General features: G+C 33.0%; 2 protein-coding genes across 7 annotated transcripts in view; one reads left to right on the forward strand and one right to left on the reverse strand.

The window, feature by feature from the left end:
- The first annotated feature begins 756 nt into the window (after nucleotides 1–756).
- LOC106661765 (alpha-tocopherol transfer protein-like) lies at nucleotides 757–9,508 on the forward strand. Of its 2 annotated transcripts, none has more exons than XM_014385380.2 (7): nucleotides 757–820; nucleotides 6,819–6,999; nucleotides 7,060–7,222; nucleotides 7,286–7,541; nucleotides 7,602–7,715; nucleotides 7,789–7,894; nucleotides 8,783–9,508. In XM_014385380.2, the coding sequence occupies exons 2-7, from the start codon at nucleotides 6,855–6,857 to the stop codon at nucleotides 8,935–8,937; spliced, it is 939 nt and encodes a 312-aa protein (XP_014240866.1). In that variant the 5' UTR covers nucleotides 757–820; nucleotides 6,819–6,854; the 3' UTR covers nucleotides 8,938–9,508. The 2 variants fall into 2 exon arrangements, with proteins under 2 accessions (XP_014240866.1, XP_014240867.1); XM_014385381.2 differs by lacking the exon at nucleotides 757–820 and adding an exon at nucleotides 6,270–6,310.
- Nucleotides 9,509–10,274: 766 nt separating this feature from the next.
- LOC106661762 (eukaryotic translation initiation factor 4 gamma 2) overlaps nucleotides 10,275–24,826 on the reverse strand; it is a 37,167-nt gene continuing 22,615 nt past the window's right edge. Inside the window, exons 1-16 of one of the 5 annotated variants that reach the window (XM_014385372.2) lie at nucleotides 20,089–20,193; nucleotides 18,941–19,037; nucleotides 16,616–16,721; nucleotides 16,432–16,542; nucleotides 15,974–16,345; nucleotides 15,734–15,895; nucleotides 14,940–15,088; nucleotides 14,705–14,871; nucleotides 14,481–14,633; nucleotides 14,283–14,413; nucleotides 14,045–14,213; nucleotides 13,821–13,973; nucleotides 13,590–13,750; nucleotides 13,085–13,523; nucleotides 12,882–13,003; nucleotides 10,283–10,702 (exon numbers count right to left, since the gene is read on the reverse strand). In XM_014385372.2, coding sequence (XP_014240858.1) covers nucleotides 10,631–10,702; nucleotides 12,882–13,003; nucleotides 13,085–13,523; nucleotides 13,590–13,750; nucleotides 13,821–13,973; nucleotides 14,045–14,213; nucleotides 14,283–14,413; nucleotides 14,481–14,633; nucleotides 14,705–14,871; nucleotides 14,940–15,088; nucleotides 15,734–15,895; nucleotides 15,974–16,306 — 2,211 coding nt within the window. In that variant the 5' untranslated portion in view covers nucleotides 16,307–16,345; nucleotides 16,432–16,542; nucleotides 16,616–16,721; nucleotides 18,941–19,037; nucleotides 20,089–20,193 and the 3' untranslated portion in view covers nucleotides 10,283–10,630. Of the gene's footprint in view, nucleotides 10,703–12,881; nucleotides 13,004–13,084; nucleotides 13,524–13,589; nucleotides 13,751–13,820; nucleotides 13,974–14,044; nucleotides 14,214–14,282; nucleotides 14,414–14,480; nucleotides 14,634–14,704; nucleotides 14,872–14,939; nucleotides 15,089–15,733; nucleotides 15,896–15,973; nucleotides 16,346–16,431; nucleotides 16,543–16,615; nucleotides 16,722–18,940; nucleotides 19,038–19,721; nucleotides 19,892–20,088; nucleotides 20,194–24,826 lie in introns of those variants that run through there. The other 4 variants (XM_014385374.2, XM_014385371.2, XM_014385375.2 and 1 more) reach the window with 4 other exon arrangements.

Consider the following 24,826-nt stretch of genomic DNA (forward strand, 5'->3'; position numbering starts at 1 on the left):
ACATTTCTTCGTGATCAGTTGTTGGGTCTGTCACCGACAATTTTGGTGAGATGTGAACCAGTGGCTCGATTATCTCCGAGCTTGTAGATTATGTAGGGTACGTTTCTGTAGTGGAATAAAAAGGAAAGATCGAAACAATATCACACAGAACGACCATAAAGATCGGTTGCTAAAAAACGCATCTGACCAAAAAGCGATGACCGACAGACGCAGCATATGCGACCATACAGTCATCGTCCCATACACCTCTAGAAGAAATCCGGCAAATCTATGATTTATTTAAATAATTATTGGTTTTTGTTAGTCAAACTTTTACGGGTGGGTTTTAATGAATTGAAATGCTTTTGGTTTTAATAATAAGGCAGTAATTATTTATAGTTTGGTCGTTCTTGATCTTGGTCCGTTTTTCTTACAACTTAACTGGTCGTCATTACGCCACCTTTGGTCATGGGCCTCATTCCAGTTAGATAATGACCTGCAACTTGATTTCCATTCAGCTAAGTATGTAAAGCAAGTAAAGTTCTACGGGAAAAATGTTTAAAAAACACAACAACGAGGACAAGCTTAACAGATCTGAAACGACCAAACCACAAGTCTATCACTACCGTCCAACGTTAATTAATCAATACGAATAACACCTTTCATAAGTATTTTATTAGTGGATAAGTACGGAGTCATCATAGTAATCACGAGGATTGCTTATCCCCCACCTTCGATCCCACTCATGGTTAAATTGTGAAAAATTTTCAAGGAAAAGCCAGTCCTTCGTCGCTTACCGGTCGGCCTGATAGACAGGACTCAAACCCACCCGCCCAAGCAAGTATGATTTTTCTTTCAAGTTTCAATAAATTTTCAAAAATAATTGTTTTGTGTTTTTAAAATATATTTAACTTTATTAGCTTAAGAGAAAACATTTTATAGCGAAACTTCAGTTCAGCCTAGAAGTACACCTTCTGGAACGTTTTAAATCTTTTCAAGAAAAAATTTTTTTTTTTTTTTAATTGACGTTTTTAGAATAATTTTAATCCTTTTCCTTCTTCCTTTTGTACTGTTAATTTTGTTTGTTCTAAAGGGCGCAACATGAAATAACGTCAATCTTCCATTAAACACTTGTAAAAATTTGTTTAAACCAATATTGAAAGGAATATTTTTCGGGATAAGTCAAGCAACATCAGTTAGCCAGATTGTAAGAGACCATATTTATTTTGTTTCCCCCCCCCCATTGTTTCAATATGTCACATCTGTGTATATTTACTTCCGAAATTGACGACACAAATCGACTATTCATTAGAAATTGACTTTTCCTTTTCATACATTACGGTTTTGTACTAGATAATTAAACCTACAAACGTAACATACTTTTTTTTTTAGAAATCGTGAGATGCGGTCTGGCGTGATGTAGGTTTCAGAAAAACATTTTCTTTATCGTGCCAACGTTTCGATCTTTATTGAGATCATCTTCAGGGCTCAAAGTGTCTTTTGTCTTGCGTGTCGTGTCGAGAGTTTTTCTGAAACCTACATCACACCAGACCGCATCTCACGATTTCTAAATAAATATCGATTAACGGTCACTAATCATCACACGTAACATACTTTGTACAAAAGCGATACAGTCACGTCATGTCAATAGTCAATAGTTGAGAAGAAACGTCCAAAAGTGACAACAGGTTTTGACAATTGTACCTTTTATTGTAATTGTTGAATAATCGATAATAAAGGATAATTTATTTTATTATGTCAATTTAATGTACATAATTACATATTGTTCTACCATCCTCAGGAAGTTTAGAGTTCTTTTAGAGTTTTTTTACAGTTCTTTGTCATAAATTTACATTTTGTTCTAACAGATTCATTTTTTAAAGCCAATTCGACTTGGAGAATATCTTTGTCTTGAGAAAAATCCATGAGTTACCACATAACATTCAAAAATATATAATTTGAACCCTCAGATAATCTCTATTCTCTAATGAATGATGAAAATTCGACAACCCTTGACATCTTGTATTGAAGAAAAAATTCTTTGTTGATTTTACATTTGTTGCTCATTTGTTACCCGATTCAATTTATTTTATCGGTAAAAAAGTAAAACTTAGGTCTCGTTATTATTAACGTAAAATTGTTTAGCATAAAATGTAGGAGTTGTTTTTAATGAATATAATCATGAGTAATGACAAAAAAAAACGAAGTCATAAGATGTCCTTTGCCGCTGAAGGTTAGCTTAGAAAAAAAATAAAATACTTTTTGTTCTAATTTGATATATATAAATATTATATAAAACCCGGCAAACCTTGCATCGTTATATAAATAATAAATATAATTGGACATACGTAAAACAAGGACGGTATAAAAAGTCTCGTTGCGAAAATCAATGCTAATAATGCGTTTTTCCTGTTTTAAATTACAAGTAAGTAGAACTTATTATTATTAGTATGTGGTAGTATATACCAGACAAAGGACTTTTATTTATTACGCTCCCTATTTTATTGTAAAACTTAAGATGGTTCCAACAATAATTTTTAAATAGTCTGCCATTTCGTGAGACTGGTTTGATTAAACTTAATGTAATTTTTGTGTAAATAATTTTATGAATGAATAATTTAATGGAGTGTAGGCAGCTTGAACCCTAGCCTTTAAAAAAAATGTAGTCTGCTAGTGCTATTAGAATTTTAATAAGTTGGCACTTTAAGCCGACTTGATGATCAACTTTTTTTCAAATTTTTGATTAGGTTTCGTGGTCCGCTTGACCAAATAAATAAATTCTTTTCAATTAATTGAGGTTTTGGTTGAGATAAAAAACTCAGTGTCACAAGCGGGATTCGAACCCAAGACCTTCGGCAAAATACGCCGCTGCTTTACCACTTGAGCTATCATGACTTCGAACCACTCGGACACCAATCCCATTTCAATCCCAACTTTTGAATTTTCCCTCCTTTTTGCCATTTTGCCAAAAAAAAAAAAATAATAATAATAATAATAGCAGAAACTTAAAAATTCCTCTGCTAGTAATGGAAATGTTGAAGTTTTGTAACTCAGAAGTTTCAGAGCTTGACAATTTCAATTTATCGTGTAGCTGGTTTTTAAGAGGGGACAATTTAATCGAATATGATTATTTTAAAACCTAACTTTAAACAATAATAATCAGTTAAACGATAAATGGAAATTATCGATTTCTGAAGGAAAACTTCAATATCTCCCCAGAAAGAATCCACTAATTTTTGGTATATTTTTTTAGAACGGAAATAACTTTCAAAATCAGTGAAAAATTTATCGATTCGTTCTGTAGATATTTTTTTTTAGAAGTTAATAGTTTCAAATTATCGGATTGTTATTGTTTAGTTCCGTTAAAAAAAAAAAAATCAACACAAATTAAATTTTCATATTTTATTCAATCGAATTTTCTATTTTCTCATTTTAACGAGTTACACATTAAATTGAAATTACAGAGTTCGAAAACATCAATATCTTTGGAACAAATCGATGCATTCTATTTTAAAACTTACATTTTGACATTTTAACAAAGTTTTACAATAAAATAGGCAGCTTTTATTAACAAATTCAAAACTGCCATAATCAGTAAGCTTAAAATACAATAAAGGCATTTCGGTGGGTGATATTTAGTAAAGGCATTATTTGTAAATCAAATTATTAAGGTAGCCTTATATAATAATAATAACTACTAAATAATAAGTGGTATCAATTCGTATTAAAAAGAAAACAAAAATGTTTTGTTGGAAGTTCTTGAAGATTCGTTCTTTTTTTCTTATATGAACGTGAACAGTGTGCATTTTGTTTATGTTGTTTTTTACCCTTCGATCTAAAAATGTAATAAACAAGAAATTTATATAGTCATAAATTTTTTAATGGTGTTTTTTGGACAAAAACCATTCCACGTATAATTTTTTTTTTGATTTTCCAAAAATGAAACGAGACTGAAGATGGGAAGCTGGTGGCCCGAAATCGATATCGCTTCAATAAAATATGTCTTATGGTTGTTTTTTCCTGAAAAATAACGTCAAATAAGCCAACAATCAGGAATAAAGAAGAGAATAATTTTATAAATTAAATCAATAGGTCAATGTGACTTTTGTTGAATGTGATAAATTAGCTTTTCTTTAAATTATATTATAGACTACCTGGTCATTATCGGTTAAGTGCAATTCTATTATGTTGTAAACCAGGAATAAACAATTTAATAACCAATCTCAATTCAAGGTTCACGGATTTTTCTCAGGGTATAAACACCGCCTAATGCTAACTTGTGTTTTCCAAGTTTACATCGAATTGACCATTTAGAACGAATTCTTCATTGTTCTTCCGTCCTTGCCGAGTCGCGTTCAATTGTCGGTTCTCAGGGTAGTATTTTTCAACGCAATTTCTCTTGCCTGGCGTGTCTCTTTGGAATAAATCTATTGGAATTGGTTTAATTCTCGTTGTGCAACAATTATTTTGACTGATTTTATTTGGCAACTGGGTGATTTCACGGGTGGAAAAGGTTTTCCGTTCTGGGTGTCCTTTATGTATGCTTTATTTATAAACCACCCCTAAAGCCGCTAACCACCCCTAAAGCGATATTTCAATATTATTTCGTCGGTTTCGGCTATTTAATTTTCACACAAACAAAGCTTGTTTTCGATTAATCCCTCACCCCGGGCCAACCCGTGAGAAACCGTGAGAATTCTATTTTGTTCCAAACGTTGAAACTTGGCAGTTACAAAGCTGCATGGCTTGTAGAATTTTTATGCCAATGTTCATTAACACAAATTTTAGATAGTTAACGATGAAAGTAATGAACTTTAAACGCGTGAAAGTCTTTAAAGACCTAAATTTGGTGATTATAACGGATTCTTAAGTGTTAAATACAGTAATTCAAATGTAAAACAATTATAACTATCGTAGCTGCAAAAATTTTATAGAATAATAAAACTTTAGTGATTAAAAAGTCTTAATTCAAGCAACAAAAGCTGAAATGAACAAGAATACAATTAAAACAATTATAACTATCGCAGCTGCAAAAATTTTATAGAATAATAAAACTTTAGTGATTAAAAAGTCTTAATTCAAGCAACAAAAGCTGAACAAGAATACAATAATGTCAACATGGAGTTTCAAATTTGATGAATGTGCAAGAAAAAAAAAACAAAATTTGCCACAAAAAAAACAAAAAAAAACAGCATATTATTTCATTTTTAGGATATCACTTAATATTTTATTTTTATTAAGGTAACAAAAATTATTATTTGGCTCTTTATAATCGCAAATCACCCTGATATACTAATTTTGTCTGTCAGACGCGGTTTCGCTCGCTATCTTCAGTGGTCGGCCTTATGTTATTATACCAGTCGTGTCTTTTATACTTTGCAAACACAAAAAGAAAATTGCTGGCAAATTACACATCTGACAGGAAGACCAGCAGGATGGAACATGAAAATTATAACCACTTTAATTTACCTCATCACCAGTTGGTTTCCACTCGTTTCGCTACACTATCTAGATAACTATATCATCATCTCTTGAGCAAAAACAATATTGCTCGGGTGCCTTTTTCAAAATAGATCGAGTGTTGCTGTTGCAGCTCAAAGGCTTTTTTCCTTACATACCTTTTAATAATTAAATCCTATCTGAATGTCCAGTACTGCTGCATCTCTCAGAGAGCTGACTTATTATATTTACATTAAAGTAGTTTCCTTCATGGCAGTATCCCAAGGCCCTTCCTATTCACAATATACATATTCTCTTATGCCAAAACACAAGTTACAGACAAAAATAAGCGATAATTGGCAAACCAGGATGATCTCTGACTATCAAGCTACAATAATTTTAAAGTTAAACCTGATTTATTTTCTAGTTTATTAGATTAATAATTAGATAAATTTATTAAACATTATTTTCAAGTTTCTCAGACCAAAATCCATCTTGGTGCTGGATGTTGTTTTTCCTCTAGTTTTTTCTAACTCTTATTCATTTTTGAGATTTCCTCTTGGCGTCTGTAGGTGAGATGAACCTGTAATTTAGTAGTTTCCAATCATTTTGGTCTACCTATCGTCTTTGTTTTGGTCTGTCAGAAATGTTTCAGCTTCTTACGATCTTATGTGGAGTGTTATTTTCTCAATTGTGGACTGTTAATAAAGTTAATTTATAAATACTCAATTAATTATACACAATTTTTTTCGAAATGAAAAATTTGTGTCACAGGCGGGATTCGGACCCACGACTTTCGGCTTAATACGCCGCTGCTCTACCACTTGAGCTACCGTGACTTCGATCGCCCATGCCACAAACTTCTCATTTCGACTACCCAATTTTATTCTTTGTAAGTAAATCGCGGATTCATATATAAACACTTTTTATTAACTCTAGATTAATACTAAATTTTTTAATTATTTTATCAGCTTCTATTTAAATATATAAATACTCAATTAATTATACACAATTTTTTTTTAGAAGTTGTGGCATGGGCGATCGAAGTCACGGTAGCTCAAGTGGTAGAGCAGCGGCGTATTGAGCCAAAAGTTGTGGGTTCAAATCCCGCCTGACACAAATTTTTCATTTCGAAAAAAATTGTGTATAATTAATTATTTATATATTTAAATAGAAGCTGATAAAATAATTAAAAATTGTAGTATTAAAGTTAATTTATATTCTGGAGAAAATGAAGCGAATTGGCTTTACTAATGCATTACCAACAACTTTGTTTTTTCCTATATGATTTTTTTAGTATTACCAACAAATTACGTATTAAATATGAGTGATCTAGTTTATAAAATTCTATTTTGCTAGTTAATAAGGAAGAACTTGATTGTATGTCTTTTAATTTTCAGCTATAGTACAAACATTGCAATCTTTTTAATTTAAAAATGAAGTTGCTTGCAATACCCACTGAAGTGGAGAATGACATATTCAAAAGTATCAATTATAGCCGTGCTCAGCTTATGATGGATTTACAAATGTTGAAAAAATGGCTCGCCACCCAAGATCATCTTCCATCATGCAAATTTTCTGGTATACACTTTAAGGCATAATTTATTTGTCTGTTTATTAATTTTTTTTTTTTTTTAATAGAAAATGACAATTTCTTCTATTCTTATCTTATAAGCTGTAAAGGAAGTTTGGAAATGTGTAAGAAAAAAATTGATGCCTATTATACATCAAGGAGAAAACATTTAGATTCATTTGGCATAATCGATCCTTTGAAAGCTTGTATCACCCAATGCCGTGAATATTTGTACGTTTTAAAATATATTAATTGCTAAATTTTTGTTTTACAAAAAAAAAACACATTTTTCAGAGATGTATTCTCATTGCCTCAACCCACTCCTGATGGCTCAAGAATAAGCTTAGTCAGGTTGAAAAACTCAAGCCTTGAAATATACGATTTTCTCGCAACGATACAAGTCATGTTATTAATAATGGAACACAAGCTGAGAATGGAAGGCATTACAAACGGTGATTATTATATTTTAGATGCCAAACCAGGTTACACGCCAGCTCATATTCTAAGGATTAACGCATCAGTTGTAAAAGATACAATGATTTATTTATCAGTGAGTACAAATGAACAAAATTGAGTAGAACAATCTTTGATCATTTATTTTTTACTTTAGAATGTATTACCATGGCGAGTACGAGGGTTGATTTTTATCAATGCGCCATCTTATGTTGAAATAGCTGTCAACACATTTTTCAAGCCTTTCTTAAAGAAAAAAATTAGAGAAAGGGTAATATAAAACTTTCACAGAATTTTTAAAGGTTTTTTTTTTTTAATTGTAATTATTATTATTTTATATTTAGATTACAGTCACAGAGGAAGGTACAACTTTATTACATAGATTGTTTCCCGCCAAAATTCTACCGAAGGATTATGGTGGTGAGAGTCCATCGTGCGAAGAACTAACTAGTAAGTTATAACACTTAACAACAGGAGTCTTCACATGGGATCACAGATTTCAATGAAACTTTTTTTTAGTGACAGTAGATTAAAAAATCTGTTTAAAAAAAATTCAAATTTTAGATTTCTTCCCTACTGGGATTCTTGTATTACCTTCATAACCAACTAGATGAAAATTTTGAACAATTTCAAATTACCAACATAAGGTTTTTAGTTGAGATGAAAAAAAGTTAATAGCAGAGCAGGATTCGAAATGTATTAATTGGTCAAGCGGACCATGAAATTAGTGAATTACCAACATACTTCATACCCAGGGGATGATGGTCTTATAGTTAGATTTATTTTATTTTCATCATTTATTTACATATTTAATCACAGCAGAGAAGTAATAAGTCTAATTTGAATTTGTTTATCAATTAACAAATTTTGAAATTAACTTTTAGCTTTTTGCAAAGCAATAACACACCACAATATTAACCATTTGATTACGGGCTTTAATTTCGCTAAATTTTTTCGATATACTAACTTCCTTAAGATTTTGTTCAAATTGATTGAGAGAACTATGAACACAATTTTTGGTCATACTAACACCTATTTTATTTGTACCTGGGGCCCATTAGACATAGCCTTGTCTAAACTTGGTTGTCCAAAAAATAATGCAGGTTTATTAATAAAATAAAAATAATTAAATAAATGATTTTAAGCATTTTTAATAATAAAATATCCTAATTTTTTTAATTTTTTGCTCCTGGTGCTTATTAGAAAGAGCCCTCGGACACTTGTTTAATATTTATTAACCTTGTGTCAAAAAAGAAGTTTCATTGAAATCAGTTACTCCACAACCTATTAAGGTTGTAAGTTTCTTTTCAATATTTCTCATAAACATTTGTTTAACAGGTGCCTGGATGGATAAAATTGAAGCCGAAAGGGACTGGTACTTGCAACACTGTACACCAACAACCGAAGAGAGCAAACGGATAGAAAACGACTGTTCGAATAAGAATCCAATTTTTGGGGTGCACGGTTCTTTAAAAAAATTATGCATTGATTAACGACCAAGATAGGACATTTTGGTTTATATACGAGAAACAAAAAAAAACACTACAATTATAAATTATTAATCACATACAGAAAACAAGAAAATCATTTAATGTATTAGGCTCCTACAAAAAAAGATGATACATTGTTTACTAATTATGTATTCAACTTCTTGCCTTTTGTAAACATAAAAGTGTAACAATTCGTTGTTAAATAAAATTGTGCTTTGTTAATTACTTAATGAAAGTTAAAACATTTTCAATATGTTGTTGGTTCCATATTCAAATGTGAGTGTTGTATCTATCCATCCTAAATTATATCGACGAAACTACACACGAGAAACAATGAAAAATATACTGAAATGTATTTTGCCTCGCGAACACAAGAAACAAAAGAGTAAAAAAGTATGCGGGTATACTTATTTCTAATATCACGTTTTATTACAAATTTGTTCAGTGCATACGTTAATCAGCATGAACTATATAAATGAAAAGTGTAAATTCCAAACATACCATTCAAAATTTATTAATTGTGGCAATTAAGGATTGAGACAATTGAATGTAATAAAAACAGCATATTTATGAATTTGATGTATTTTTATTTTTAAATGCTTTTATAATTTTAATATAATTGTCAATTTCTCACACACTACCATACACATTCATTATAATTAAAACTGCAATTTTTGTGTGTAATGAATTCATTTAAATTCTTAATAATGATAATAATAATAATGATGATGATGATAATAATAGTAATAATAAAGTAACACACATCATAATTAGGAATATATTTTCTTTTTAAAATTACCTACAAGTTCACAAAATTTAATTTTAATTTTCCTTTTTTTTAATTATACAGTTTGAATGTAAAACTTTTCTCACTAAAAATGAAATTTAAAAAATGTATACATTTATAAATTGAGGGAAATTAACAATAACATTTCAATTATTTTATATTGAATGAAAAAAATTAACAAATATGAAACATCTAATTTACAACAAACTCAGAAGATTGGAAGCAGTGATACTGCATTGTGTGTTCAAACCCTTAACTCTTGGACAGGAATTAAGGCAACATCCATTATATAATAAATTACCCATTATTTATGTCGATTTTTTACTTATTTTTTATGTAATTTTTTTTTTAAATCTCATTTAATTGATTTTTGTGTGTGTTCATTTTTTATGATCTGTTTCATTAAAACTTATTCCATTTTTTAAAGAACGATTTAAAACTTTTATTTTTGACATCAATTGTATATAAATAAATTTAAAAAAAGTTTGAAGATCTAACAGGCTTAATCCGTTTAAATAAATATATGAGTACACCTAAAGTACACGTATTTTGAATTATGGATATTATATACAGAATCACCACTTGGCAACAATTACCAAAGAATGGAGGTGTTTTTTGAGTCTTTTATTATTTTTCCCATTTTTTTATTTTTTTATTATGCTTTTTTTAAGTATTTTAAAAATATAAAATAGGGACACTTCACTGGAAAAACCAATATAGAGTTGTCAGACAGACAGACAATACAAATGAACGAATTGTAAAAATTCTAGGTGTCTTTGATCCCAAGGAGTATGCTAGTTTTTTTCTTTTTTGTACTTTTTTTCGGTCTTTAATATCTTGGAGGTCTGTCAATCTTTTAATTATTTCATCTTCTATTATACTTCACTTTGATGACGTTTATTTATAAAATCAATTGTCCCCTTCTTCATCCTCCTCTTCTTCGGATTCAGCTTCAGCAAGCCAAGTCAGCCATTGGTTCACCTACAAGGAAAAGTAAGTTTTAAAAAGCTTGAATAAAATTAAAAACAAAAACACACGGGAATGTACCAGTTTCTAGTGAAAGAAGGAATTGCTCCCTGCTCAATAATAATAAAATAAATGGTCTTTTAGGCATAATAATTATGCTAAAAAATCATCTGATTTCCTCAAGGCATAATAACAACGGGGGGAAAAAAAACAACAAATAAAAGTGGAATGAGAAACAATACTTATTAACTGAACTAAAGTTAAATTATTCCTTCACGCAACTGACTCATATTGAGGCTCAATGATGACAAAATGAATGTCATCACATCACTGCTCTACACCCATAGCACTATTTCCATGCAGTTCCACACTGCTCTCGAACAGTAGCCACCTGTTTATTTATTTTTAACAAACTGAAATATCTATCTTGGAAATGATATTCCATTATACAAAGTACAACCCAAACAAATGGCGCGAAATCTGTGCCATTGCCAGAGCGCCACGTGCCTGTCAAAATGCGCCTAGCTTCATATTATTCATCAGCTACTACTTTAAAACACTACATTGAAATTACATACTCATTTAATATTCAAAAATCATTTCAAATCCAGCACCAGGAATAACAGAGGAATAACTTAAGAAATGCAAGATTCAGATGTCTTAAGTAATGACACAAATCATGATTTTAGAGTGAGGTTTCTGCACACCAGTATCGGGTTGCTGGGTGTTAAATGGATAGTAGCATACAAAACAAAAGTAGATTGTCTTTTCATGGATTCAACTTTGGAGCCTGCTGGTATTGGCAACATGGCATGTGTGACGTAGCAGGGTGGGCATTGGTGATGGTAATATCAACAGGTACCACGTTGCAATCAAATAGCTTTCAGTTTCATTGCAGTTGCGGTTGGCCAAGGTGTTCTGTGTTTTGTACTACCATGGATGTATATAAATTGAACGCATTTATTCAAGATCCTTATTTTAAACAAAATTAAAAGAAAGTTTGTTCCAACACACAATCACAAACCAGTTACCAACTATACCAACTAATTCGTGATTATGATTGCACATGCCCGAATGTTAGACTGATCACGAATTCTAATTCTGATAGAACGCATTATTCCAATTTCAGACCCTGAGATTTTTGGTGGGAAAAATCGAAGCATTTGAAATTGGAAATGGATTTTTTTTATTATATATTTGTGCATTGTGTCTATCATTCTGTAATGGATATGGATGGTTAGGGAATATAGCCAGAGGTGTAGATGGGTGAATTCATATCCAAACATTTTCAAAGAGGCCAACTTCTTTCCTGGCGATCATAGAAAAGATAAACTGAGTTCTGCTGGCCTACCATATCTTCATCCATTAAATTATATACTCAAAATTGGGTCATTTTAAAAATTGTAACCCTTACAACGAATTTCATATCCATAACATGAAGATTCGCCATGACTTTAGTCTAATTCAAAATAGTAAAAAAAGATATTTTAATGCCAAGCATTATTTACAAAAATTGAAAAATATACTTGTTATATTCTTCCTTCTTCAAATTTTTTTAACTAATATGTGTAAATAAATTCTTTAAAAAATTGCCATAATTACATATTTTTGTTTTACATTTTTTACTTGGATATTTGTTCAAAAAATAAATACATATGTGTATATTTATATTTTATTTCACAAATAAATAGTTAATAAATAAATAGTTCAGTAAGAACTTCACGATTTGACATCAGAAAAAGTGCTGGGAAATATCTGCGCACGTCTCTGATTGCCAGTCCCTAATAGTATCGTCAAATTGTTTAGATGGTCCAAGACCAGTCACAAACCTGGTCTGAAAACGTGATAGATGGCCAATTGACAGTTTCAGTTAGGATTGAAGCTTAATGGAACGCCCAAATTCAACTGTACATGCGCCCACCAATTTACTGATGGTTTGGACACATGATGGAACAAACCTAATAGTTATACCATTTGTCTACAATTTCATTTTGCCACATGAAATAAATTTATCAACCGTTTTTAATTAAAAATGATTTTCCACAAAATATTTAACTACTAGAAAAATCAATTGAAAACTATGATTTGGTAAAGATCAAAAGCATTTCAACATGGATCAGCTTCGTAATTTGTAAAACACATTACATTTATATAATAATTTTTTTTTCAATCATTCAAGAATTTTCAGCTTTACCTGGAAGAGTGCTTTTCCTTTCCCTGGGTAGATATCTGTCACGTCCTCTCTCCATTTAAGGAATGCTTCTTCATCCACAATCTCCATGTTATAAAGATTCATGAACCAACGAAGTAGTAAACCTACGAAGATATAACGTTAACTTTAAGTATATTAAAGAGACTTCAACAAGGATTTTCATATAAGACAAATTTTGTACTGACCTTTGGGGAAATCATAAGTGAAACAGAAAACCTGGAGTGCGTAAACAGCAGTGACTTGAAGGTCGATGTTCTCGTTCAGGAATGTCCGGAGAACGTTTTTGAATTTTTCTAGCAGCGCTTTTTCCTTTTCAATGATCATTTTGTCATTCACAGTTTCATTCGTCAACTCCTTGCCTCGTGTCGATTCCTGTATGATATACCTCAGAGATACCGTTATGAGAGCTGTTATAAATGCAGATGTCGACTGTAATTCCGGGGCGACAGAATCCTTCGCACATTTATACAAAGACTGCGCCGAAGGCTCACGCTCTAACGCCGCCCAAAGTTCGGATTCAAGAACAAAAAGAGGCTCAAGGAAGACGAGGCCCTTTTCTTCCAAGACTTCGTTCAACCTACTTTTTGTCCTTTCAGATCCACTTAAGCAGTTCATTAGGCTCACCTACAAACAAAACAATAATTTAATAAAAATTGATAAATTGACTTCATTTTATTTTAATACACTTACTTTGGATTCCCTAAACATTTCCATGAGCCTTTCTTTGCCCAATTTCTTGTTTAGATTAGCTAAAGTAAGAAAAAGGAGTGGAAAATGTGCACCATCTTCTGTCAATTCTCCTAGTTGTGCTATTGTCAAACAGCCATCAATAATGCCCATCGATGCAAAACCTACAGAAAATATATTTTTGTAGAGAACAATTTCAAATTAGTTAAAATATCATAAAAGAAAGAAAGTCACCTGCGATATATTCACAAATATTAGGAACTGTGGCAACTAAATCAGGCATTGGTTTTAGGATGGATCGGAAGGCATCATGAAACTGAGATGATGTTATTGCTCCGTTTTTCTTAAGGATCATCAAAAGTGACATCACAGTCTCCCTGTCATTGTCTGAAATTGAATTTAATTGTATGAAGAAACATCTTTTTTAAAAGACATTTCAAACTTTTAAAAAAAATTACCAGTCTTTTGATAGGTATAAGCCAGCATCGAGCTAAGGCACTCAGGTATCAGCCTGTCCTGAGGTTTCAGTTGGGCAAAGTTTGCAGCAGCATCATCTATATTTGTACCAGACAACACCTCCTCAGCAATCGCAATAGCTTTTTTAATTGTTTCCTCCTTAGTTGCAGCCTGAAAATAGCACAAAAATTTAAACTAATGGAAAATTCCAAAATTTAATTAATTAAAATTAAAATTAACCTTCTCTTTTTTGTTTGGTTTATTACGATCAGCAGATGCTTGTTTGATTAAAATGGGCACTTTTGCAGACTGTATTGGAGCGTTTGGTTTTAGGGTAGATGGATTAATTGAATCACCAATTCCTGTTTTCCCTAAATTTGTTAGATATCAATACTTACAAAAAAGCAAATCAAAATTATACAAAAATTCAAAAATTACCAGGGAAAATGTGAGAAGATACTGGTTTGGTGTTTGGTAGTTTGATGAGCATAGAATTAGCAGGTGGCCTTAACGAAACCTGGTCGACATTCCCAGAATTCTCATGGCCAATTTGGATTTTCTTTACAAACCTAGCCGGAACGTCTTTTGAATCTAAATCCACAGGCATAAAAATAAATTAAATTGAACAAGTTCAATAAACTCTTGGAAAAAAAAGCTCATACTGGAAATATTGTTGGAGTTGTTATTATTGTTGTTGTGGTGGTGGTTATTATATCTATTTTGTTGGTAGAAATGATTATTTTGCTGGTGGTGATTGTGTCTTTGGGACCCTCGCTCCCTAGAAGATGAGTAGCTGCTGTTATGGTATCCATTTGAGTTGTTGTTATACCTGCAATATATACACAATTCAGACTTCTTCCAAACAAAAGGAATGATCCGGTGATGACAAAAGCTTACAATTTTTCAGGTTGGAGGAATGAAACACTTCCTGATAACATAATGTCAAGACCAGTAGTCCTCGTCTGTAATGGTCGAGGAAACAATTCCTGTTGAGGAGGCCTTTCATTTGTGTTCCCACGCATTATCTGACTACTTTCGTCACACAGCTAAAATACAATTACATATACATTACATTAAATAAAACTTCCCATTTCCTAAATTATATATTCAGGTCTGGCTATTTTTTATGTTTATTATATGGCTTTCCTCATTTAGATTTTAAAACAGATAATTGCTATCATGGGTATGCTTACCCATCTGTGCATAATTAAATCAATACTTGGCGTTCTTCTTGATACATTCGTTTAATATATTACAATAGAGAATATTAACAAAATCCCAGAAAAAATAACAAATTAGGTAATATTTCTATTTTTGGTAGTTGCTTATTAAAAAAAAATTGTTTTTCAGCTTTTAAAATGTTTTAATAAACCAAAAACAGCCCAGCCTTAACACATATTAAAAATAATATAATTTCAGATGCAAAAACAAAATACAACAGCAGAAAGAAAAATTAAACAGGTGTTCATGATTCATGTGAATTTTTTGTCTTAAGATTCAGTGAAATTAGTCTTTATTAAACAAAATAATCAAAATATTTCATTTGTGACAATTTACAGGTTTTAAGTTTTACTTGTACAAGAATTTAAAACTTAAAAATGTAAAAGTTAAAACACAATCAGCTGAGAAAATTTGGTTCATCGACTACTGTGAATAAGTTTTAGTTGTGAAGTGCATCAATTTGTGTTTACCTGATTCATAGGCAGTGGACCTTCAGTATTAGATGCCTTACGAGGGACCCATCCGTCTCTTCTCAGCTCGATGATGTCACGAAGCATAAAACGGATGCGGATAGGGAGATTCACATTCTTTGTCAGCTTTGACATCCTCTGAAACATCTGGTCCATAAGACCCTGAAAACAAAGATGAATGAATGGTTGGCTCTTGCTGACTGTCACAATTTGATTTTCAGTTTGGATAAAACGACTCACTTGTGCTTCGTCATTGTCAAGAATCTGACCGCAGGTCCTCAAGATCTGACAAAGGCACTCAATATCTTCAGCCATCTCTTGGTGATTCGGTTTAGATTCCAAAAGTTTTTTCATGCACGAAAATATGATACCTTTGTGTGCTATCTCTAATTTGCACAGTTCACCAATAAATTTGATGTTGCCTAAGGATTTGCGTTTATCACTGATTTGTTTTGACCTGTTCTCAAACTGAGTCTTGCAAATACTGAGTAAGATGCTTTTGAAAGTGCAAGGCTCGTCTTTGTTAGGACCAGGTGCCTCTTTGCAAAGCCTTCGGCAGAGCTGTGCGTACATAGAACTGTACTTCGGTTCATCTAGAGCTTTTTCAAACAACTGGAAATAAAGAAAAAAATAAAATTTTACATTAAAGAAAGTCATTTTATTTTCTACCTCGAATTAATTTATAGTTGACAACTTACCAGATGGATAACACCTTTGAGAATAAAGTTAGAATTTAGTTCTTCCTTCAGCAAGTCATCACTTAGCTTATCAAACTTCTCAGGTGTAAGCTTATTAAGGATTCCACGAACCTGTGAAAATTTGATTCATGATTTATACAGTTAAGGAAAAAAGGCATTCACTTTGAATTAGAAAAAAGCCTACCCTGCGGAAAGTGATGTTGTTTTTGTCCTCTTGGGAAAGAGCATTTCGCCTGACTATGGAAGGAGGAACCCAGCGCTTAGTTGCAGCAATGGCACGATTATTGTCCCTGAAGAAAACAATATAAATAATGCTATCACATCATATCAACACTGTACATTAATTTATGCTGTTATCTAAACAATGTAAGTAAAGTAATCTAATGCACGCATTCCCCCATTTTTTCCTTATCAACAATTAATCAGTTACGGATGATTAAAACCAATTGCCCAATGATACACGTTTTTAAATTGAATTGTCTGTAAAGAGATTATGTAAATAATTTCTAAAAAAACTTCTTCAAAAATTCTGAAAATGTAATCATCACTCTATAAATACAAAAATATAAACAAAAATGTAATTTTTTTTCCGAAGAAGTTGAATTTTTTGCCTGTTTATACACCAACCTTGAATTTTTAATTTAAACCGAAACAAGCTGTCCTACAACAACTAAAATTTTAATAACTTAATGCATATTGCCTGCCATACACTTACATTTAAAAAAAAATTTAATCGTTATATTTTCATTTATAAGTTTTCTCCTAAATTTTCTCATGTTTGTCCAGCCTTGGCATACTGCACTTCAGCCTTGGCATGAATAATTAGCATTTCATTTTTATTAACAACTAAAATTGTGAAATATATCTGAGCTAATCCTAGTCTGCCTAATGCCGTCAGTTTTGTGTGTTTGTATGTCAGGCCCAAGAATAGGCAGACCAGAACAAAGAAAATCATGTTGAACATCATAATTTATGTGTCAAACTGCAAAAACAAAATACAATTTGACATTTGGCATCCTACTAATTTTGGAAGTGTTTATATTGTAAACATGAAACTTAATAAGTAACCATTAATATTCATGTGAATTCATAAAATAAAAAATATTAAGAAAATTATAGTATTTAATTTGCAATGATAAGGAGTCAATTTTTTGTTTTGACTTTTTCAGACTATTTCTTTATATAAAAAACTTATAGTCATAATTTTATTTGTTAGAGAATTATATGTACAGCCTCTCACAGGTCCCGACAAAATCTTTTATATTTACTTGGTGGTCAACTTGTTTTTTACTGAATTAACTGGACTCATATTTCTACAGCCATCTAAATACATTAACAGAACCAGTGTTTAATCTCACTCAACAAGATTGATTCAAAATATACCAAATTCCTCACCACTCCCTGCCTTAAAAATAAGAGAAAAATGGGGGAAAAACATTAATTTGAAATTGAAAATTTTGACCTTTTTTAGGGGACCGCAGTAGCCGAGTGGTTTGTGAGAGACTCTCGGCTCTTAGACCCCTCGGTCGTGGGTTCGATTCCCGTTACCTCTGGCCTTTTTTTCACAATACCCTCCTCCCAATACGCGCATGCGTACTAAATCGTCTCCTTGGCTAATGTGGAGGTCATAAGGCCATTAAAATAAATAAATAAAGGCCTTTCTTTCCTTCAGAAATGTGCTTTTCCGCGTGTGGAATTGTAAACAAAAATAGCTGCCATATATTAAAATACATTCTATTATTAATACTAGATAGAATATCGAACAAACTAATATAAAATGTGATAAGTACAAAAAGACTGACAAAATATCTCCCAGGCACCAGCCCTAAAAACTTTTTAAAAAAATGTACCTAAAAAATACAATGGTAAAATTATGGTAAAATAATAATAAAGTTAAAAAGTTGGTGATGTGGCATTTCTTCTTAGGACAGAATAATACAAATGAAAGTGGTCTGACTAGAATCACTGGAAATGCCAAAACTATTCAACATGATGCAGAACTCAAGATGTACGTAACATTATGTACTTTAACTATGCTATTTAAGGTATGAATTTATATAGAAAAATGAATCCGTATGACTTGGAAGGTGTCAAGTTGTTGCAGGAGAATAAAATCTCGTCAGGAAAATTTTCCTTAAATTATTTTTGGTATCATCATTAAAATGTGTTCATCCATAGCATAAACACCATTATATTATGGCAAATACACCATTATTAATTAAATATTTTAATTATTAATTAACATATTTAATAAGTCAGTACAATTTTTTGTATTGCTGCGAAATGCTGCCTTTGCAGGCGACGCCCTTCGAACACGTTTGGAAAAACAGCATTGGTTGCAATGTTTATGTTGCAGTGTAGGCTACAGGCGATCAGGTTAAGAGACGATCGGGGTTAAAGACCCGTTGTTTCAATACCCTGAACTGACGCAGTTCGGTAGCCAACTTCGACGCAATTTTCTAGAATAATATTTAAAAAGATCTCGTGGGATTTTCAATGTTGCTCTTACCTTCCTCCGTTGACAGGAGAAGCCCCCCCTGCTACCGTAGGCCCTTCCGTTGTGGATCTGAATTAACTAACACAAAGCCCTCCTCCTACACAAGCTCCTGAAACAAAAAACATAAAAGAATTAAAACAACGGGGAAAAAAGTAGTAAAAGGTCCTTGGGTTTCCAGTCCCACGCGGAAGTTTGAAAAAAAACTGTTTTAACGTCTGTAAAAACACTGTAGAGGCCAAAAGGCACTCTTCTATTTATAGATCCTTTCTATGAACCGCTTTGTCAAGATCGAACTGAATCGTTTACGGAAGTCTGATACAAGGTGACGGTGTATTTATAAAACCCTTAGGTCTTTCTGTTACGACCGGAAGTTCCAAAAGTCACAGTGATAAATACATTTTTTCCTCTCCCTCAACTGAATCATTATACAAAGAAATATAAAAAAGTTATGTTTGTTTTTTACAGAATTACGTAAGAAATAAAATCTTGTTTTTTAAACATAAATCAAGTTTTAAGAAATAAAGACGGGAAAGAAACAAATTTAATCTTATCTCTAAGGGTATTTTCATTGAGGTTACGGTAGCAGTCGATGATACTGCGTAATGCTTCGAATCCTCCGAGGTCAGGCCGAACTTCCTGATTTTAAAGTTTTAAAATATGAAAATGGAACATAAAAAGTGAATCCTTTTGAAGTCGACCGTGATGGGAAAGAACATCAGCGTCGGTGCCTCATGGCCGAACAGGGTCGTTGACCTGGCTACAATAGACGGCAAAAATCACCATACAAACTTACTTTTAACACTGTGACAATTTTTAGAGAAGCAAAAAAACCCGGAAGTGTCGTCTGGCGCAGTCCCTTAATAAAAAGCACGGATCTACTTTGTTCTATTACTTTCGAAGGAAAAACGTTCACAGGAGGGAAAACCGTTTAACACTTTTTAAAATTTCCCCCATCCTCTTTCGGAACTGAATCGTAGGGGTGCCATGTCTGGTGTAGAATTGGTAGAAAGAAGATATAATCAATATTGTCTGGAGGGTTGAACCCTTGCTAGGGGGAGGGGGCGACCTATACCAAGCACGCATGCCTAAACACACACACACACACACACCAAGCCGTAAAATTATATCCACAAGGGGCGACTTAGTAGAAAAGAACTCACCGGGTTAAATTTAAAAAATAATTTTAAAAACAACTCAAAATTGCCGCAAGTTACGCCACTTGATGAAATCGACCGAACGGTACAAGATCAAACAACCGACTAAAGCAAAAGGCCGAGTGGGGAGAAAAGACCCTGAAGAGGACGAAGAACAGGGAGGGGGATCCTCGACAAAGGAATTCCATTTAGTCAGGTTTAAACCGTACCTTTTCCTATACCTACGATTTTCCCCCTTGCCTTGAAAACGCAGTCCTCAGAGGCGCCGAGGTAGGGAAAAACGGCAGACGGTAAATTAAAATGAAATTCGACAACTGGTAATATTTCTGCGGATTTGTCGACAAGTCATTGAGGTCCGTGTACGTACACGTGCGGTCGTGGGCCAATTTGGATGCACGTGCACTGTAGGTGGATGATGACGTCTTGCAATGATGTCACGGTTGCATCACAAGCATGCGCGCCTACCCCCGGTCATCACGGGCGGCGACCCCCTTTGCTACTTTCCATTCTTTACATAAATCGAAGCAAAATATGAAACTAACGCGATCCGATGCTCAAACTTTAAAGAAACCACCATCGGGGAAAAAATTAACATACAAATAATTGCACTGCTTCACACTCGAGGCGGTTCTGTTTGGACGTAGCACCTGGCAAAGTCAAGCCCTCAAATCATCACCCCTTTAAAAAAATTGAATATACCTACATAAAAAATGTTTTAAAAAATTGCAATTTTGATATCTTCATTCTCCAAATCAAAACATTTTTAGTGACAAATTTTCACAAAAACAGAAAGGTGGCAGGGTCATTGATAATCGCGCATTGATGAAAAACACACAATTGACTTTTGATTATCCTTTAAAATAACGTAACATCCTGGCCTATGCTCGCTGTTTTCAATCTATTTGGATTTTATCAGTTTCAGCTGACCTGAGTCTTAAAGAGTACGAGCAAGAATAACAAAACCAGGATGATCATGACGCTAAATACATTTAATTAACAATACAGACGTTTACTCATGCTGCTAAATTAATAAATATATATTAATAGGATAAGCAGACCACAATCATAAGAAACAACCAAGCTAGTTTCATCATCTAGAGGCCTTTAGATTTAATTTAAAACTGAACGTTTGTACTTCCTTGGCATTGGCCCTCACCGACCTGGCCTATTCTCGGTGTTTTCCTTTCCACGGATCTAAATACTTTAATTTTTCGAAAACGCCCCCAGACCGATAAATAGAGCGAGAACTGATGGACTGGAATGATCGGTAGCTGAAGAAAATAACTGTCGTGTAGCTGAAAAACCAGGTATAATTTAACAATAAAAAAATCGTTTTTCCGAGATAAACCATTAAACAACCACAATTACAAATTCTAATCGTTAAATTTTATAGCCTTATTTGTCTTAAATCAAATCGTATTTGATCATAAATTGACAGAACGAACAAAATTGCGCGTCGACGAAAAGCAATTTTGCAATTTTATTACAACACATCTGGCGACTAAAATGTCAAAATAACCCATATTAAACAATAATTGTAATAAATTATCCACTTTTCTCTCAAATTAATCAATTTTAGGCGAACGTTTTCCATAGTTAAAACAAAAATATAATTGGTCAAACATTTTTATAGACGAAAGTTACAAGTTTTATTAAGTTAAAAAAAGGAAAAACACCTAGGAGCAGTGTTAAATTTTACTTTTCAGTTTTTTACTTTTGGTAAGTACTTTCGAAAAGTACTTTTCACTTACTTTTTTTATAATTTTAGCCCGCAGTTTCTCTTTAAACTTTAACATACACATAAGCAGTAGGGAAACTGGGAGTCTGGCAGACAAACAGAGCGAGAATATGAGGACCAGGACGGTCATGGGCGATCAAGCCATTGTTAATATTCAAACAGCAAGCAGACCACAAAATGCTTTTATAAAATAAATGCACATCAGTTGACCACATTCCGTCTATGCACTTTGAATTTTGTAACAGCAGATTCAATTTGAGAAATGCGGACCAGGATGCCCGACGGTGATCAAACCGTTAAAATTAAAACAGAACACAGACCATAAAATGATTACAACAATTTAAAGGCTCTTAATTCGAAAAAAATCCACGCATGCACTGTGAATTTTGTACAAACACAATTTCTGGGGAAATCAAACAGGCAAACGGAGCGAGAATATGAAGACCAGGACTTCAAGTTTAATCGGATTGTTAAATATTCGAAAAATGAACAGTGAACATTAAAGTTGATCCTACGCTGGTGTGCGGTGATCTCATGCTGGGAACGGTTCCTCACTGAAGATGGCGCAATGCCGAAACGAGCTTGAGTACTTCAACAAACCCGCGAGTAAAGACGGACCCAATAAGTGACCGAGTCCGGTTCAACATGAGACTAAACATTGTTTTACAATACATACTTCAACTGATTTTAAGACGAGAATGTCCCATTTTTGCACTTTTAGGTCGATATTCTCAAAACAACCACAGCGAAAATAAGCGGACCAGCTTGTTCGTGAATGATCAAACCCGATAAAAATAAAATAGCACACAGACCTAAAAATACTTTACAAAAATTTAACGGCGCATAAAATGAAACTATTCCTCTTCCATGCGCTTTGAACTTTGTAGATTTAGTTTTTAAAAAAATTCTATGAGGCAAACAGGGCGACCAGGATTTTCAGGATCATTCAAATATGATCATGTAGTTTATATTCAAACAGCAAATTGACAAGAAAACTCTTTCAAAGATTTCTCCGTGTGGTCTGCGGCTGATGTAATCTGGTCGTTTCCGATCATTTTGGTCTGCCTATCCTCGCTGTGTTGGCCTGTAAGAAGCGTTTCTTCTTGTCATCTTCTGAGTTGGTTTTGTGTTTGAGATTTTATATTGGCACACAATTCCTGAAAACAGAATCGATTGTCTCTTAACAATTTCAGAATCTTCAGGCTGACAGATCAAACTGATTATCAAATGTTTTTGTGTTAATGTTAAGAAAACGCTGGAAGTCATGGCCATGAATAAACCGTTCACTTCTCTTTTCCACTTGAAATAACATTATAGATTAGCAGGCCAGACAATGCTTAACAAAGTTATTTTAAATTAATAGCCGACAAATTATAAGCTTTTTTCACAACACAATCAAATTAATATATCTCGTTGAATGTCACGTTGAAAGTAAGATTTTACATTCCTACTGGACTGAGGTCAGAGAGAAATGATAAGCTCAAGCTTATCTCGTTTATTGCACAATGATATGAAAAACCAAAGTGAAAAAATTCTTCCCATTTCTTTTTCAAAAGTTTCACCGAAGTACGCAAAACCGCGGGAGTAGAATTGCGCGTTAAAATGCTAAAACGAGCATTTACAATTCCGGGCAATTGGGGATTCGAATAATTCTCCCTTGCCGGATAAGCTCGGGGTAACAGATTATTTTTATTTATAGAAGTCAAATGGAAGATTAATCATGCTTCGGCAGAAGAATAAGCGCCAGCCAGGGTTTTGTACAAACCAAAATTAATCCTTTTGTTTTATTGATGGCTTACTGAATCCGTTTTTTTAATCTTTAAAGTTGGTCAAATTCTAATCTTAAAACAAGCTTTTTTCATTATAAATACATATATATGTCTCAACTCAAAAAGGAACGTCCATAATAATAACAATAACGGCGTAAGATGTCACGTTTCGTAGAAACAGGACTGGTCGTTAGGAAATCTTACTTGAAAAGTCAAAAACGCGTAAGTTAACAGTTGAGACAGGACACACAATTTTCCTCCACATAGGAGGAAAAAATCATGTTCAGAGAAGTACAATTTGCTGGTACATTGAAGAATCTAGGACGCACGGAAGGTGTATTTGGTCCCAAGATGTGTACTCAGAGCCCCTGGGCATGTTCACCAGTTTCTTTAAAGCCAAAGTCTATTAGCGATGTATACAATTCAATTTGAACAGAAGTAAAACAAAATCATAGCTCTCATAGTCGGGAAGCAGCTGAACTGCAAAACCAAACTAAATCGGTTACGCAAGCCCAATGGTCATTCTCTAATGTGACCTAGGACATGTAGGAGTAGAGGAGGAAGAAGAGGATCTGACACACACCCTTTTGTGGCTTAGGGATTCGTACTATCATCGAGCATCGTAGAAAAGAAGACATGGTAAAGAGTGGAGAAACAATGGAAATTAGGCACTGGAACCAAACAATCCAGAAGCTTCCTTTCGAGGTTTGAAAAGAAAAGAGAAAAATCACTAAGGAAGACGGAAAAGACCGAAGTCCTAAGAGCTTCTTGACGAAGGGTGTATGCTTCAAACATGGACTCACGACCAACAAAAAAATCATCGTTCCGGAGTCTATACCAAGTTGGAATAGCCAGAGAGTTTACAATCCTAAAGGTTGGTTTATCCGATTCATCTCAATTAACATAAGAACAGCGATCATCATTCCTAAATCCACATTTGGTTCACAATCCAATAAAAAAGTGAATGATTATTTGGAGCTCATGAGATCCGGTCTGGTGTGACGTAGATTTTAGAAAAACATTTTCTTTATCGTGCTACGTTTCGATCTTTATTGAGATCATCTTCAGGGCCTGAGATTTATAGACTTTAATTATACAAATAAATGTACGATGTGAAAAAATGAATTTATACAATGATACAAATTTTAGACTCAAAGTGTTTGTTTTCTGCGTAATTGTGCCATTCTTGTGTGACGTGTTGAGAGTACCAGTGAGATATTGTTGTTTTATGTTTATA

The sequence above is a fragment of the Cimex lectularius genome, unplaced genomic scaffold (assembly GCF_000648675.2).
Source record: "Cimex lectularius strain Harlan isolate CLEC.00 unplaced genomic scaffold, Clec_2.1 scaffold29, whole genome shotgun sequence".
Lineage (NCBI taxonomy): Eukaryota > Metazoa > Arthropoda > Insecta > Hemiptera > Cimicidae > Cimex > Cimex lectularius.

What these genes read in the sequence shown, in the direction of transcription:
- LOC106661765 (XM_014385380.2), top strand. Translation starts at nt 6,855, where the DNA reads ATGAAGTTGCTTGCAATACCCACTGAAGTGGAGAATGACATATTCAAA. An exon ending in TCCATCATGCAAATTTTCTG is followed by an intron (nt 7,000 to 7,059) that starts GTATACACTTTA and finishes TTTTTTTAATAG; the next exon opens with AAAATGACAATTTCTTCTAT. An exon ending in ACCCAATGCCGTGAATATTT is followed by an intron (nt 7,223 to 7,285) that starts GTACGTTTTAAA and finishes CACATTTTTCAG; the next exon opens with AGATGTATTCTCATTGCCTC.